The sequence below is a fragment of the Pseudorca crassidens genome, chromosome 8 (assembly GCF_039906515.1).
Source record: "Pseudorca crassidens isolate mPseCra1 chromosome 8, mPseCra1.hap1, whole genome shotgun sequence".
NCBI lineage: Eukaryota > Metazoa > Chordata > Mammalia > Artiodactyla > Delphinidae > Pseudorca > Pseudorca crassidens.
Window position 1 is genome coordinate 21,062,435 of NC_090303.1, and position 16,251 is coordinate 21,078,685.

The following is a 16,251-nucleotide window of genomic DNA, read 5'->3' on the forward strand; positions in this document are numbered from 1 at the left end:
AGGAGTGTGCATCCACCTGGAGACCAGAGTGGGGATGTGGGCAACCATGAGGTCCTGTTGGGCTGGACAAAGGGCAAGATGTTGACTGAGGGGTGCACATATGGAGGGGAATTGCAGAGGCCAAAAGTTGCCTTTTGTGACCTAGCCCAGTGCTTTGTACATAATCCATCTTCAGTAAGTGATGGCTGAATCAAATTATTTTTGTCCTAGGCTGGTTTGGCTAGAACTAAACTTGAGATTTAATGTTAATATATTTTAGTTATTAAAAAGATTTTGTATGGCTTATTTTCTGAAATCAAATTTTTTAAAGAAGCATGATTTCCTGTTTTAAATTCATTTAAATAATACCTTTTGTGCCGGAAAAGAATCTTTTTTAAAGAAAAACACTTCAAATACAAAGCATAAATAATTCTTCCTTTAATAAGACAGTTCCTATTATAACCATTGAATAATACATCTGCTGCAAGGATGTTATTTTTTTCACCAGTCCATGTGCACAGCTCTGATTAGAGGAAGTAAAAGATGCACATCTCCTTCAAGTGGTGAATTAGACCCAGTGGGGAAAAGGTGTATTTTATTATGACAGACTTTATAATTATGAAAGTTCCAAATAGGCCTCTTTAAAAAAAACAACTTTAAAAATATAATTCTCCATCTCAAATCTGTTGTGGTGTTATGGTGACTATTGATTTCAGAAAAATGTACATTAAGAGCATCTTCCTCCAGTGTTAATATCATTATTGCACCACAAAACATTTTATATAAAGGTCTCTTGAAGAATAAATTTTAATAAACATCCTTTCCATACTTTTTCTTCTACCCAAGATTTGCTCACATCTGCAGTTTTCAGAATAAGCCCACGAATGTTACAGTATCTTTACAAAATAAGACCAATCAGAAGATAATTCTCAACCCAGGTGACTTGGTTTAAGCCTTGACTCTATTGTTCATTTTTATCTCTGTTCAGAGGCACTTTTTTAAAAAAAAAAAATCGTATCCACATAACATTTAAAAAATGAGGTTTTAGGGCTTCCCTGGTGGCGCAGTGGTTGAGAGTCCGCCTGCCGATGCAGGGGACACGGGTTCGTGCCCGGTCCGGGAAGATCCCACATGCCGCGGAGCGGCTGGGTCCGTGAGCCATGGTCGCTGAGCCTGCGCTTCCGGAGCCTGTGCTCCGCAACGGGAGAGGCCACAAACAGTGAGAGGCCCGCATACCGCAAAAAAAAAAAAAAAAAAAAAGGTTTTAAAAAAGTTTTAAAAATACATTGTTATCACCAAACATATTACAAGATTTGTATTAACCTTTTTCTATTCATTTCCAGGGCTACAGCAACACACAAAGGCCAGATTATCTTCAAAGATGCTTTAGCCCAGCAACTGTGTGAACAAGGAGGTAAGAATCATCTTTGACTTCTTTGTATTGGTTGTGTCAAAATTATTCATGGTAGGTCCTATGTACTGAGTAAGCATTTCATGACTATTACTTGATCATGGCACTTTAAAAATGGAATTATTGACCCCTTAATATCTCTAATAATTATTTAGTTACTACTTATTGATAAAGATCTGTAGAGTTCTGAAGATACTAAGTGTGAGTGAAATAAACCAGCGAAAATTTATATTCTTTTCATAGTTTTTTTTTCCTAATCAATTATATTTAGTTGTCCTGGAAATATAAAATCTTACTAATTTTAGAATTTTACAAAAACATATCTGTGTAATTTACCACTTAAATTTCTTGTTAACTTGTCGAAAATATTTGTTTATAGCTTTTAATATTTGAGTGTGTTATAGATGATCGTGTATGTAGTATCGATATGCTTGTTTCAACTCTGTGCACTATTAATTTCAGATGCAACATCATTTCAGATGCATTAAGTGTACATTAAGTAGTCACATTAAGCTTTGTCACTGCCTCATACACATCCAGACTCTCACCCATGCCAAAGTCTCATAGATGCACATATGTGAACGTATGCACATGCACACAATGAAAAAAATGTCATCCCATTTTCACCATTATCATAGGCATATTATCGATTTTTGTTTACAGAGTTCTATTTTGGGGGAAACTTGTTAACTTAAGAATTACATTATTGAATGTAAAGGAAATTTCTACTAATTATCTCTCTACTAAGGAGACTCTAATGGGTTTAAGACAGAAATTAGGAAAATTATGTGGGTTTTTGAAAGGCTTAAGAAAGTACCAATTGTTATTTATAGTCATATATATCACCAATATGGCTTTATCTAAGTAATGAGACACTTGATGACCATTACTGGCAAACTTCTGACTGTTTACCTAATAACTCTTGAATCAGAAAACCCCATTCTAATTCTAGTTTCACATATATTATCAGTGTTCTTAGTTTATTTGAACAGATTTGTATTCTGTGACTTTTGAGAATGCAAAAGTGTGATAGCCTTTGTGTAGGCTCAAGAAATCTACCACAATGTAAATCTTTTTCCAGACTATAAAAATGTTCGCGTTACTGAAAATATAGAACACCATATAGCAGTGAACGTTAATATCCTGAAAACTGCATAGTGTCAGGAAAAGACATGTCTAATTTTACTGACATTTATCATTGCCTAAAAGCTGATTTCTTTTAAGCCTTGAATTTTTGAGTCTCTTCTGTTGTAAATGAATTGTTGGGATTGGGTTCATTTGAAATGAAAAGGAAAAACCAAGAAAAATCAGTGGGAAAAAATTCTCAACCAGTGAGGGAAAAAAATGCCTTACATAATAGTAATGTTACACATGACCATGATTTACATGATGGTAGACTGGGATGTTATTAAAAATTCTATTCAGCCCAGGACCAGAGGAAAACATTGAGCTTTTTCAACAGCACCTAATCAATTGAAATCATATCAATCCATCCAAGATAGGGTGGAAAGGATGCTAACAAGATTGATTGCTTCCTGCTGTCAGGAATAATAAGGGAAATAATTGGTGCTATAAAACATATATTTATTTTGGCCCTCTCCACTTTTAATTAAAACGTCAATTATCTCCTCAAATAAAATAACATAAATTTAACATGTAATAATATCCCATGCATTGGATGAGGAATATCTAATATAAGTATTAAAGAGAGTAAAATGACAGTCTCTATATATCTACCATAGGACAATGCCTTTCAGTCACAACGTACTTGGTAGGTTTGTTGATTTTAATTAAATTAAGGAATTTAAACAAAAATTTTGCTTGTGGAGCTTGAGGATAGCTCTTATTACAAGATGATTGCTGGCTAAGCATATTAACTATTTTTTTTATTGAAGTATAGTTGATTTACTATGTTGTGTTAATTTCTGCTATACAGCAAAGTGATTCAGTTATACATATATATATACATTCTTTTCTATATTCTTTTCCATTTTGGTTTATCCCAGGATATTGAATACAGTTCCCTGTGCTATACAATAGGACTTTGTTGTTTATGCATCCTATATATAATAGTTTGCATCTAAGCATATTAAAAAAGTAAAAGAATCAGAAAACATAATAATGATGTCTTAGATGGCATGTAATCTTGATCCCCTTCCTTAAAAGGCATTCAGTGAAGGATTTTATTCTGCAAACATGTATCCAGCCCCTGCAAGCCCCTGTCCTAGTGCACAGTGCTAAATATGGATATAAAAGTAAAAACAGCCATTTCCTGTTCTTGAAGGCTGGGATCACAGAGGTAGCTAGATTCGCCTGGGGTGGTTAGGAAAGACATCCTGAGGATCAAGTCCTGAAGAGTCAGCCGCAGTTTAAGAAAAAATAGGAGGGAAGATTCCATCTCTCTTATCCTTCCCATTGCTACTGACCCACCTTAGATGAGGACCCATCCCCTCCTTGGGGAATTGCTTACTAGCCTCTTCCCTAGTTTCCCTGCTCCCACTTTCTCTGTGCTCTATACAGAGCTGCTAGCATGGAAATCGGATTCTATCATTTCCCTGCTTCAAACCCTTCAATATCTCAATTGGAGGCAACAGTTTATCTTCAGACTAGAATCCCTACTGCTATATGAGGAAAATCCTTTACAATCTGGCCTCAGTTTTCCTCCCCTGCCTCATTTCTTGTCATCCTTTCTTTTCTCCTTAAAATTCCTGGCATGCATGTCACTTGATCACCAGTGTTATTGGTACTCTATACCCTCCCTGTCTTCTTTGCCTGGTCGACCCTTTTTCATCTCCTTGTCTTCTTCGTCTAGCTCAGGCTTTCAGACCCTGCTTTGGTATCACCTCCTCCTGAAAAAAAAGTCTCTGATCCCCCTTACAGTCCTCCTCGATCTGGTCTTGGCGACTCTCGTGCATGGTGACATAACTCTGAAGGCGCAGGAATAATGCAAATGGAAACACTGTTAGCACTACTATGTGCCAGACTGCACCCTCAGCACTCCACAAACATGGACTCGTTTACGCTTTACTGCAGCCCCCTGAACTATTATTATCTGCACTTGACAGATGAGGAAACAAAGGCACAGTGAGAATAACTTAAGGTCACACAGCTAGAAATTGACCAAGCTGGGATTGGATCCCAGGCAGTTTGGCCAGTAGCCCACGGTATTAGCATTCATATTACATTGCCTTTCAAAGAAATCTCTTCCTTAAGCATGCATTCGTTCATTTGATAACTATTCATTGTGTGTTGTAATAAGAGCATTAACGCACATGCCTTGTCTGCTGTTCACTATAAGCTCCTTGAGGGTAGGGACTGTGCTCTTTATTGCTGAATCTCTAAAGCTTTCCACGATGTGCAGTGCATAGTGTGCACCCAATAAATGTTATTGAACAAGTGAATAGTTGGAGTACAGTGGCTGGATTTCAACGTGTTGGCCTGAGGAAGCTGCTTTCCATCCCACAGGGCTCTCCAGCAGCCTGCTGAGTAGAGAGGCAGTTTGGAGACACATCAGGATATAGATGCTGAGGAGGCAATGTACTCATCCAGGGAGTTCCCCAGAGAAGGGAGGAAGGGGCCCAGTGTGGAATGCTAGCCGTTGCAGGGACGGAAGAGGGAACTCTGGGAGAAGGGGCAAGCTTCAGAAATAGGGGTACTAGGGAAGAATTTTCAACATGGGAGAGGCGTTCAAAAGGGACAGAGGCTTCCAAAAGAATGGTGAGGAGAACAAGAAAAATGCTATAGGATTTTTCAATTAACAGGTCATTGGCAATTTATAAGTGAGGATGGTTTCGGGAGAGGCCAGACTACATGAGCATCTAAGCATGTTAAAGCCTTACAGGTTGGAAAGCTGTTGCCCAGGGTTTGGAGTCAGACAGTCAAGGGAAGACAAATTGTTGTGAGTTGAGAAGTATTTAAAGTTGAGGCTTTGAAAAAATCTAAGATTAAAAGGAGAGAAAGGGCAGCCCGAGTGGAAAGCAGGTTCAAGGGAAAGATGGGTTCGTTCTCTCTCTCTCTCTCTCTCTCTTTCTCTCTCTCTCTCTCTCTCTCTCTCACACACACACACACACACACACACACACACACAAAGTGTTTATAGACTTTCACTGCCTTGTAGACAAAGACCATCAGGCACACACCTAGAGTTGAACAGATGGGGTTTAGTGCTCATTCCAGAATAGGAGAAGGTACATCATTGGGAACTATGGTGTGGGTCAGTAAGTGGAAATTATAAAAGGAATCATTATGATATTTGGGCCTATATTTTGTAATTTGGGCTCAGGTTTAAGGAGGTGGGGCTTTGCTCTGGATTGGATGCTATTAGCAAGTGTGGGTATTCTATGGTTGGGGATCTCAATAAATCTTATCCATAGGGAGGGCAGAGCAGAGCCAGGCTAAGGCTGTAATTGATAAAGAAGCAGCAGTTACTCCTATCAGCCAGGAGAGAGGGATGCATGGTATATTGTGAGTTGGACAATGTTCTGGTTGTGCTTGCATTCAGATGTGATTATAAAGTGGTCCTTTGTCTGTCTTGACCCATCATGATCACAGAGTGGCTTTGTCTGAAGCTGATGTTCTGTGAAATTGTTTCTGTTCACTGGAAGAGCACCAAGGCCCAGCTGTGAGTGCCAGGCCAGCTCCTGGATGTCAGGAGCTGCTTTTCCTTTCTTGAGGCCTGAGGGGAGAATGATGCTAAGAGGCAGTCATTTCCTTTTGGATTTAGCCTTTACGAGGACTTTTTTTTTTTTTTTTAATTAATTTATTTTTATTTATGGCTGTGTTGGGTCTTCGTTTTTGTGCGAGGGCTTTCTCTAGTTGTGGCAAGTGGGGGCCACTCTTCATCGCGGTGCGCGGGCCTCTCACTATCGCTGCCTCTCTTGTTCTCTGCAGAGCACAGGCTCTAGACGCGCAGGCTCAGTAATTGTGGCTCACAGGCCCAGTTGCTCCCCGGCATGTGGGATCTTCCCAGACCAGGGCTCAAACCCGTGTCCCCTGCATTGGCAGGCAGATTCTCAACCACTGCGCCACCAGGGAAGCCCTACGAGGACTTTTGAATCATGGAGAAGTAGGTCTGGATCCAGGCTTTGTGTGACCATACTCTCCAGAATCCCTAGCACAAAGTACAAGCTCAGTAAATGATAAAGGGAAGGCATCTTGCTGGAGCAAAATTTTATTCAAGGTCAGCCAGGAGGAAATAAAAAGACGAAGTAGATCAGTGTGGTGAGATTATGGACATTTAATTTTTTTCTTTGAACTTATCTGTATTTTCTAATTTTTTTTTTACAGTGAGCTTATATTATTTGGGTTATAATGTATGTTTCCCCAAAACACAACAAATATAAGGTTATACTTATGAAGAAGGAGGGACAACTCTGCTGAAGCAGGTGGAATAAATCACTTCTAAGAACTGAAGGAAAATTCTGAATTACAGCTCCCGTGTCTCCTCCTGTGTGAGGTCTTGCCTGTCTCCCTTAACGTGATTGGTCTATGTTGTTATAATTATTTGTTTAAATACTCATGCCCACCCCATCACCCTGACTTGAAGCTTCTTGAGCCCAGCAACCATGACTTAATTTTTTGTTTTTCTTAACATCTAACAATGCTTGGCATAAAACAGACACTCTAAATGTTTGCTGAATATCACCTTAAACATTATACATCTGAAAAATCTCTGTGTTTCTTGAAAAAATCTTCTTTAACCCTGAACTTTTGCTGCGGAACACCATGAGGCAGTGTGGCTGTCACCGAAGCAGTGTTCTCTACACTGACCTCAGGTTGAAAAATGATGAATCATTGCGTTAAGAAATCTGAAAACTATTCACAGATTTCCATCTAAACACTAATGAGTCCCCTGAATGCTCTTGGGACATAAATCAGGTTTGGGGATTTTATGTCTTCACCTTGAATCCTGAGGTCCTAAGTAATTATAAACACATATCCAGCTGAATTCTGCTGACAAGGTAGTACAGACGAGGAAGCAGAGTTTTCTCATGTCCAGTCTGGTGTGGGGTAGGCGGGTGCCAGGTTGTATACTCCCAATTGTTTTGAAAGCGGAAGATGCTTAGGTTCATTCACCAGCAGTAGAGAATAAAGAAGTGAATTCATTTAACATTCAGTACTCAACAAAGGATTTTTGAATGCCTGCCATGGGCCAGGCTAAGCTAGATCTTGGGATATGGTAGTGAACAGAGCAAAGATCCCTGCTTTACTAGAGCCTACACTGTAGTGGAGAAGATAGACAATTAATATGAGATATAATAAATGAGTAAATGTGGTACCATGTTAGAAGGTGGCAAGTGCTGTAGGGAAAAAAAAGACCTCAGAATAGGGCAGCGTAAAATTACACAGTTGGGTAGAAGGGGGAAAGGCAGTTTGCAATTTTAAATAGGGTGGCAGGTAAGTCAGGCAGGCCTCAGTGGGAAGTAACATAGCAAAGACCAAGAAGGTATCTGTGGGATTGCCCAAAATGTCATTAGGTGATTTTAAAGACAGATGTGGTAGTGGTTTCTTTTGTTTTTGTTTTTTTTAACATCTTTATTGGAGTATAACTGCTTTACAATGGTGTGTGTGTTTCTGCTTTATAACAAAGTGAATCAGTTATACATATACATATGTCCCCATATCTCTTCCCTCTTGCATCTCCCTCCCACCCTCCCTATCCCACCCCTCCAGGCGGTCACAAAGCACCAAGCTGATCTCCCTATGCTATGCGGCTGCTTCCCACTAGCTATCTATTTTACGTTTGGTAGTGTATATATGTCCATGCCACTCTCTCACTTTGTCCCAGCTTACCCTTCCCCCTCCCAGAATCCTCAAGTCCATTCTCTAATAAGTCTGCATCTTTATTCCCATCTTGCCCCTAGATTCTTCATGACCATTTTTTTTTTTTTTGTGGTAGTGTTTTGTGAACTACTCTTAGAGGTGATCAAAGCAAAGGATTGCGGCAATTTCAGAATTGACTGAAAACCTGAAAGGAACTGGAAGAAGTCAGTCTTTTGCAAGAAGTTTTATTGTCAAACAGTCTAGAAAGAGCTGCAGACCTAATCCATATTCCTCAGAATCATGTAAACAGAGTTTCTGCTGAAAATGTTAATGTATGTGGTATGTATAGACTGAGGATGAGGAATAATATTTGAATGTATGCTCTTGATCCTAGCTCTGTAGCTTCCTTATGTGTAGATTAGCAACAAAGCCAGGAAGGTTAACTTGACAAAACTGTACACCACTTACGAGTGGCAGGATTAGAATCCAAATCTCTGGCTGACTCACAGCCCAAGATGGGTTCCATTTTACCAAGTAGATTCTTAAATTTAAAAAATCCAACATTAAAAAGCCTTAGGAATTACAACTTCAATAAACAAGATCACCACTGCTGCCTTAATTCCCTGAACACCCAGGAGAGAACACACACTTTTGAGCCCTTGTAAGACAAAGGTGGCAAGTGTCAAGCAGATGTGAGTGTATCGAGCGTGGCCACTGCTGGTGCCGCAGTGTGCACAGATCACGGTGGAGGCACGGGCAGGAGTGGGTGTATACTCATTGGCCTGTGAACTGCTTGGCATAACCTCTTCAAACACACACATCTAGTAGGTCTGCGTCTTTATTCCTGTCCTGCCCCTAGGTTCTTCAGAACCATTTTTTTTTTTTTAGATTCCATATATATGTGTTAGCATATGGTATTTGTTTTTCTCTTTCTGACTTCCTTCACTCTGTATGACAGTCTCTAGGTCCATCCACCTCACCGCAAATAACTCAATTTCGTTTCTTTTTATGGCTGAGTAATATTGCATTATATATATGTGCCACATCTTCTTTATCCATTCATCTGTCAGTGGACACTTAGGTTGCTTCCATGTCCTGGCTATTGTAAATAGAGCTGCAGTGAACATTGTGGTACATGACTCTTTCTGAATATGGTTTTCTCAGGGTATATGCCCAGTAGTGGGATTGCTGGGCCGTATGGTAGTTCTATTTTTAGTTTTTTAAGGAACCTCCATACTGTTCTCCATAGTGGCTGTATCCATTTACATTCCCACCAACAGTGCAAGAGGGTTCCCTTTTCACCACACCCTCTCCAGCATTTACTGTTTGTAGATTTTTTTTTTTTTTTTTTTTTTTGCTGTACGTGGGCCTCTCACTGCTGTGCCTCTCCCGTTGTGGAGCACAGGATCCGGACACGCAGGCCCAGCGGCCATGGCTCACGGGCCCAGCCGCTCCGCGGCACGTGGGATCCTCCCGGACCGGGGCATGAACCCGCATCCCCTGCATCGGCAGGCGGACTCTCAACAACTGCGCCACCAGGGAAGCCCTGTTTGTAGATTTTTTTGATAATGGCCATTCTGACTGGTGTGAGGTGATACATCACTGTAGTTTTGATTTGCATTTCTCTAATGATTACTGATGTTGAGCATCCGTCATGTGTTTGTTGGCGATCTGTATATCTTCTTTGGAGAAATGTCTGTTTAGGTCTTCTGGCCATTTTTGGATTGGGTTGTTTGTTTTTTTGATATTGAGCTGAATGAGATGCTTGTAAAGTTTGGAGATTAATCCTTTTTCAGTTTCTTCATTTGCAAATATTTTCTCCCATTCTGAGGGTTGTCTTTTCATCTTGTTTATGGTTCCCTGTGCTGTGCAAAAGCTTTTTAAGTTTCATTAGGTCCCATTTGTTTATTTTTGTTTTTATTTCCATTTCTCTAGGAGGTGGGTCAAAAAGGATCTTGCTGTGATTTATGTCCTAGAGTGTTCTGCCTTTGTTTTCCGCTAAGAATTTTATAGTATCTGGCCTTACCTTTAGGTCTTTAATCCATTTGGAGTTTATTTTTGTGTATGGTGTTAGGGAGTGTTCTAATTTCATTCTTTTACATTCTTAGCTGTCCAGTAAGAATGCCTTTTAATGTGACGAGATGGATATGTGAATTAGCTTGATAGTGGTAATTATTTCACAATGTATATGTATACACATCAAAGCATCCAGTTGAATACCTTAAATATATATAATTTTTATTTTTCAGTTATATCTCAGTAAATCTGGTGAAAAGTAAAGAATACCTTTTATACCCAAATATTGTATAAATTGTAGGTCACATCTACCAGAAACTTCCCTTGGCTATCCTTGAATGCTTAGTAACTTGTATTACTAAATGTCTTTCCAGTATCCTGAAATGTAAATTTTTTATTAATTCAGACTAAAGAAGTCAAAATTGACTAAGCGTCAGAATTGGGTTTTACCATATCCACTTTAACTGATGAAGTGAAAAATAATGAATGATGTGTTTCACTTGAATGTTCCCATTGATAAAACTTTTGCTAGCTAAAGACATCTGTTTTGGGACTTCCCTGGTGACACAGTGGTTAAGAATCCGCCTGCCAGTGCAGGGGACATGGGTTTGATTCCTGGTCCGAGAAGATTCCACATGCCGTGGAGCAGCTAAGCCCGTGTGCCACAACTACTGAACCTGCACCCTAGAGCCCGTGAGCCACAACTGCTGAGCCCATGTGCCACAGCTACTGAAGCCTGCACGCCTAGAGTCCGTGCTCCACAACAAGAGAAGCCACCACAATGAGAAGCCCGTGTACCGCAATGAAGAGTAGCCCCGACTTACCACAACTGGAGAAAGCCCACGCACAGCAACGAAGACCCAATGCAGCCAAAAATAAATTAAAAAAAAAAAAAAAAAAAAGACATCTGTTTCCCTGTGGCTATTTTGTCAGTGTAGCAGTTGCAACTGCTGTTCCTGATATTCTGTGTTTTGTAATTTACAAACAAAGAGAGCTGAATTAAGATGCTCTGGTAAAATCATCCAGGAATCCCCAGTCTTGCTTCAGGGTCTCACAAACTACCCAACAGGGGAAGGAACTGAAGCCCTCCTGGGGCAGTGGCGGGCAAAAAGTGTCCCTAAGTGATCTTGACAACAGACAAGATTAAGGGGAAGAGCTGACTCATAGGGCCACAGTAAAATTCCTTGCTAATGGCTCTAGGTGGGTCTGACTGCTTTTTTAATTTCCTAAAGAATAGTATTTTGGGCTGGTGCTGTTTGCTCTAAGATGATTGAACACAGATTTAAACAGGCTTCTTTTCAGCTCTCAGGGCTCTATACATTCCCCCTTGACAGCTTTATCTAGTCCAGAGTCAAAACACCAAGATTTATGCCTGACAAGAATTTGACATTGACTTCTTTTGGATGCCCATAGAAGTACACTTTCTACTCAAGCTCGTGTGTAATCTGCTGGATTCCCCCCCCATTCTGGAGGACAAAGCCTAGGTTTGCATCTGTATAATTACTTGGGGAAGAGCAAAGCTGTTGTAAACACACGTAAATTACAACTTTACTGTGGCTCTTGTGAAGTATTATTTCATGCAACCAATTAATCCAACCGTAGTTTTACATTGAAGTTTCAGTTGTTTAATGTAATAATTAATACAAATTTTCATAATCATGTTTGTAAGAGTTGGAATTCATTAATAGTAACATATATTATGCTGTGTCCCCTATGGGTATATGTGGAACATTATACCAGATGCATGGGAATGTGTGGCAATATAAGGCAGTTTCACATCCTGTTCATAAATAGTTTATATATTGGTCCAAACCTAAAAGAGAAAGTCCAAAATACATTTACAGGAAAAACATAAACTCAGTGGAATGGCATTCCCCCCATCTCCTCTGAGGTCTTGGTCAACAGTTTCGCCCTCTCTTTCCCATATCGTCAGCTTCTTCCTCTTCACCATCCCCTCCTCCTCAGGGTTTAAACATGCCAAAGCCACTGCAACTTTGAGCAGGAACGCTGTCTTTGACTGTGAGTACTCCTCTGGCCATCATTCTCCCTCACACTCCAGCTTCTTGAAAGAGTCATGTGTGTTCTCAGGCTTCACTCCTAACCCCGCCATCTGACCTCTACTGCCAGTAATCTATGGAAACAGTCATCCTCCAGGTCATCAGTAACCCAGTAGGTGCCAACCAATCCAAAGGACTCTGGTCCTCACCCTACCTGACTTCCCTACTCCTTCTCAGTTTCCTTAATGAGTTCCTGAGCTTCCTATGGATACAATCTGGGATTGGCAGTGATTCTGTCCTGCAGCTTCTTTTAGACTTCTTACATTGTCCCTGGTGATCTCACTCACACCTGTGATTTTCATCTCCTGAACTCTGTCCATTTGCTTCATGCTTACTGAGTCACTAATGCAAAGTGGTTGAGAGAGTAGAGTTTGGAGCTATATGCCCCTGGGTTCCAATTTCTTTTATTTTTTTAATTAATTAATTTATTTTTGGCTGCATTGAGCCTTAGTTGCTGCACGTGGGCTTTCTTTAGTTGAGGTGTGCAGGCTTCTCATTGTGGTGTCTTGTCTTTGTTGCAGAGCATGGGCTCCAGGCACACGGGCTTCAATAGTTGTGGCTCGCAGGCTCTAGAGCACAGGCTCAGTAGTTGTGGCACACAGGCCCAGTTGTTCCACGGCATGTGGGATCTTCCTGGACCAGGGCTCGAGCCCATGTCCCCTGCCTTGGCAGGTGGATTCTTAACCACTGCGCCACCAGTGAAGTCTCCAATTTCTAATTTGATACTTTCTAGCCATGTAATCTTTCAAAGTCTCTATTACCTAACTGTAAAATAGGGAAAATAATAGTACCTACTTTTCTGGTCATCCCATGCCATTCCCCAGAGCCTGGCACAATATTCTATGCCCAGAAGAAACCTAGTGAACTTGTGAGAATTAAGTGCAATAATGATGTGCATAGCACTGTGGCTAGCACATAAATATTCTATAAATGTTAGCTATCATTATTATTACTGGGCACTGACATTTGGATTCCTTAGATTCCTTGAACTCAATATATTCTAAAATGAACTTGACATTTCCCCCAGACTGGTCCCCTTCATTGCAGTTATAGTCAGTGACATATTCGACCCAGTCAGTAAACAGAGATCTAGGTAATATTTCTTTCCTCATTCCTTTCTTTCTTCCATGTCTACTCAGTGTCTCTAAAACCAATTTATTTTATCTTCTCAATATCTCCTAAACAAATACTTTTATTTCTGCATCTACAGCCATATCTTTGGTTCAAGCCTTCCACACATCTATCAAAATGTTCTTCAACACAAACCTCATTTTTTTCCTCCCAGCCTCAAACCCTATAACTGCCTCCATTTGCCCAGTTTAGCCTGCTTTCAAGGCCCTCCATGATCTGACCCTGCCTCTCTCTCCAACCTCATTGCATGTAGGTTCTCTCCATATTCCCCACCCTCACCTAATACCAAACTCTCTACTTCAGCCGTAAAAAGCACTGACTTCATCAAACATGCTGTCCTGTCCCCTATCTCTGTAGCTTATATATATGCCAGTTTCTTTCCCTGGAATACACTCCACATTACCTCCTTCTCCATATTACTGATGAAGTTACACTCATCCTTAAAGATGCAGTTCAAATCTCTCCTCCTCCATCATATGTATTTTTAACCCTAATCCACCTTATAGTTACAAATTGAAGTTAGTTTATCTTATTGCATTGTCATGTGTTAACTTCTACATGTATTTCCTCCTGCCCTTTGAAACCCTTGATCAAGCAGATATTGGATCACTTTTACATTCCCAGAATCTGGCAGTGTCTGGCACTTAGTAGGTACTCAACTATTAGTTGAAGGAATGGATGAACCATATAGAGCAGGTATACCTATCACAAATTATCTAATTACTATTGGGTTGGCCAAAAGCTTCATTCTTTTTTTTCTGTAAGATGGCTCTGGTAGCACTTAGTTGTCTTTAACTTCATTCGAAACAATTCTGTTACATTGTATGTGACAGCTGTCATATCAGCGTGCATTTTAAAAAAGACATCAAAATTGATGAATTTTTGTGTAGCCATTTTAATATTGAAGATGGAAGAAAACAACATTTTCAGCATATGATGCTTTATTATTTCAAGAAAGGTAAAAATGCAACTGAAATGCAAAAAAGGATTTGTTCAGTGTATGGAGAAGGTACTGTGACTGATTGAACGTGTCAAAAGTGGTTTGCGAAGTTTCGTGCTGTAAATTTCTTTCTGGACAATGCTCCATGGTCGGGTAGACAAGTTGAAGTTGAGAGTGATCAAACTGAGACATTAATTGAGAACAATCAACCTTATACCACGTGGGAGATAGCCTACATACTCAAAATATCCAAATCAAGCATTGAAAATCATTTGCACCAGCTTGGTTATCTTCATCACTTTGATGTTTGGGTTCCACATAAGTTAAGCGAAAAACACCTTCTTCACCATATTTCTGCCTGCGATTCTCTACTTACACGAACGAAAATGTTCCATTTTTAAAACAAATTGCGATGGGCTATGAAAAGTGGATACTGTACAATAATGTGGAACGGGAGAGATCGTGGGGCAAGTGAAATGAACTGCCACCAGCCACACCAAAGGCTGGTCATCATTCAAAGAAGGTGATGTGGTGTGTATGGTGGGATTGGAAGGGAGTCCTCTATTATGAGCTCCTTCTGGAAAACCAGACGATTAATTCCAACAAGTACTGCTCCCAATTAGACCAAATGAAAGCAACACTCGACAAAAAGCATCCAGAATTAGTCAACAGAAAAGGCATCATCTTCCATCAGGATAACACAAGACTGCATGTTTCTTTGATGACGAGGCAAAAACTGTTACAGCTTGGCGGGGAAGTTCTGACTCATCCCCTGTAGTCACTAGACATTGCACCTTCTGATTTCCATTTATTTCGGTCTTTACAAAATTCTCTTAATGGAAAAAAATTTCAATTCCCTGGAAGACTGTAAAAGGCACCTGGAACAGTTCTTTGCTCAAAAAGATAAAAAGTTTTGGGACGATGGAATTATGAAGTTGCCTGAAAAATGACAGAAGGTAGTGGAACAAAATGGTGAATACATTGTTCAATAAAGTTCTTGGGGAAAATGAAAAATGTGTCTTTTATTTTTACTTAAAAACTGAAGGTACTTTTTGGCCAACCCAATATTGTTTCTTTAATTGCCAGCCAACCTTCACCTCCTATATCCGCATAACTGTTTTTTACAATCATACTTAAACATTATGCGCTCCTTTTGCTTTGATGGACTTTATTAGGAATAGCCCTATCAAATTCACAGTTGGATGGATGTTATTTTAAATGATGTTCATTGCACTGCTCAGTGTCCCCTTTGTAAGAAACCACAGGAGAAGCTTCTCTTAAGTCTCTGCATCTGAAATAGCCACGCTTCTCCTGAGCAATATGTGTGCTTTTCATGTTTTCAACTCTTCAGTTTCTGTAATTTTAGGGCTTCAGAGCCAAAGTTAAAATGTCAGAGCATGCATCTTGCATATTTATCTCCACTGGACATATTTTTCCAACCCTGATTTGTTATCCTGTTTTCCCACGTTATTGTCTTGCTCGATTGCCTTTCTTTGTTAGCTGCCTTACATCTGTTTTAGAACAAGGCGAATTGTACAGTTTATCCTTAAGTATATAAAGGAAAGTGAAAAGGTAAAATGAAGACGATAACATATGTACAAGTAACTAAGAGGGGAGGGAACAGAGGAGAGCATTAGAACGTTAGAATTTTCTAGCAGCAATGGTTTTAGCAATAATACCTTATTGATGTTATCAGTAACCAATCAACTAACATTTTTGGAGCAGCTGTGTGCCAAACATTGTGCTAGGCATGGGGGTGCAGAGATATACAAATTGAAATCTCTACTCACAGGAACTCACAGTCTTATCAGCTCTAAATTACACTCTGGCCTTTAGGATTATGACTGAGATAGAGAGGATACCCTTCCCCAATAGGGACCCATTCCCCAGCCCACAAGAAATAACTCTTTTAGAATATAGATGAAGCTTCTTTGGCATGTGCCTCAAACTGCAGG

At 40.0% G+C, this 16,251-nt stretch overlaps 1 protein-coding gene across 4 annotated transcripts in view; it reads left to right on the forward strand.

Moving 5' to 3' along the window:
• Window positions 1-16,251, forward strand: part of RELN (reelin) — a 521,022-nt gene that overhangs the window by 213,450 nt on the left and 291,321 nt on the right. For all 4 annotated transcript variants that reach the window (XM_067745999.1, XM_067746000.1, XM_067746001.1 and 1 more), the window contains exon 4: window positions 1,323-1,393. In XM_067745999.1, the coding sequence (XP_067602100.1) occupies window positions 1,323-1,393 (71 nt within the window). The remainder of the gene's footprint in view (window positions 1-1,322; window positions 1,394-16,251) is intronic.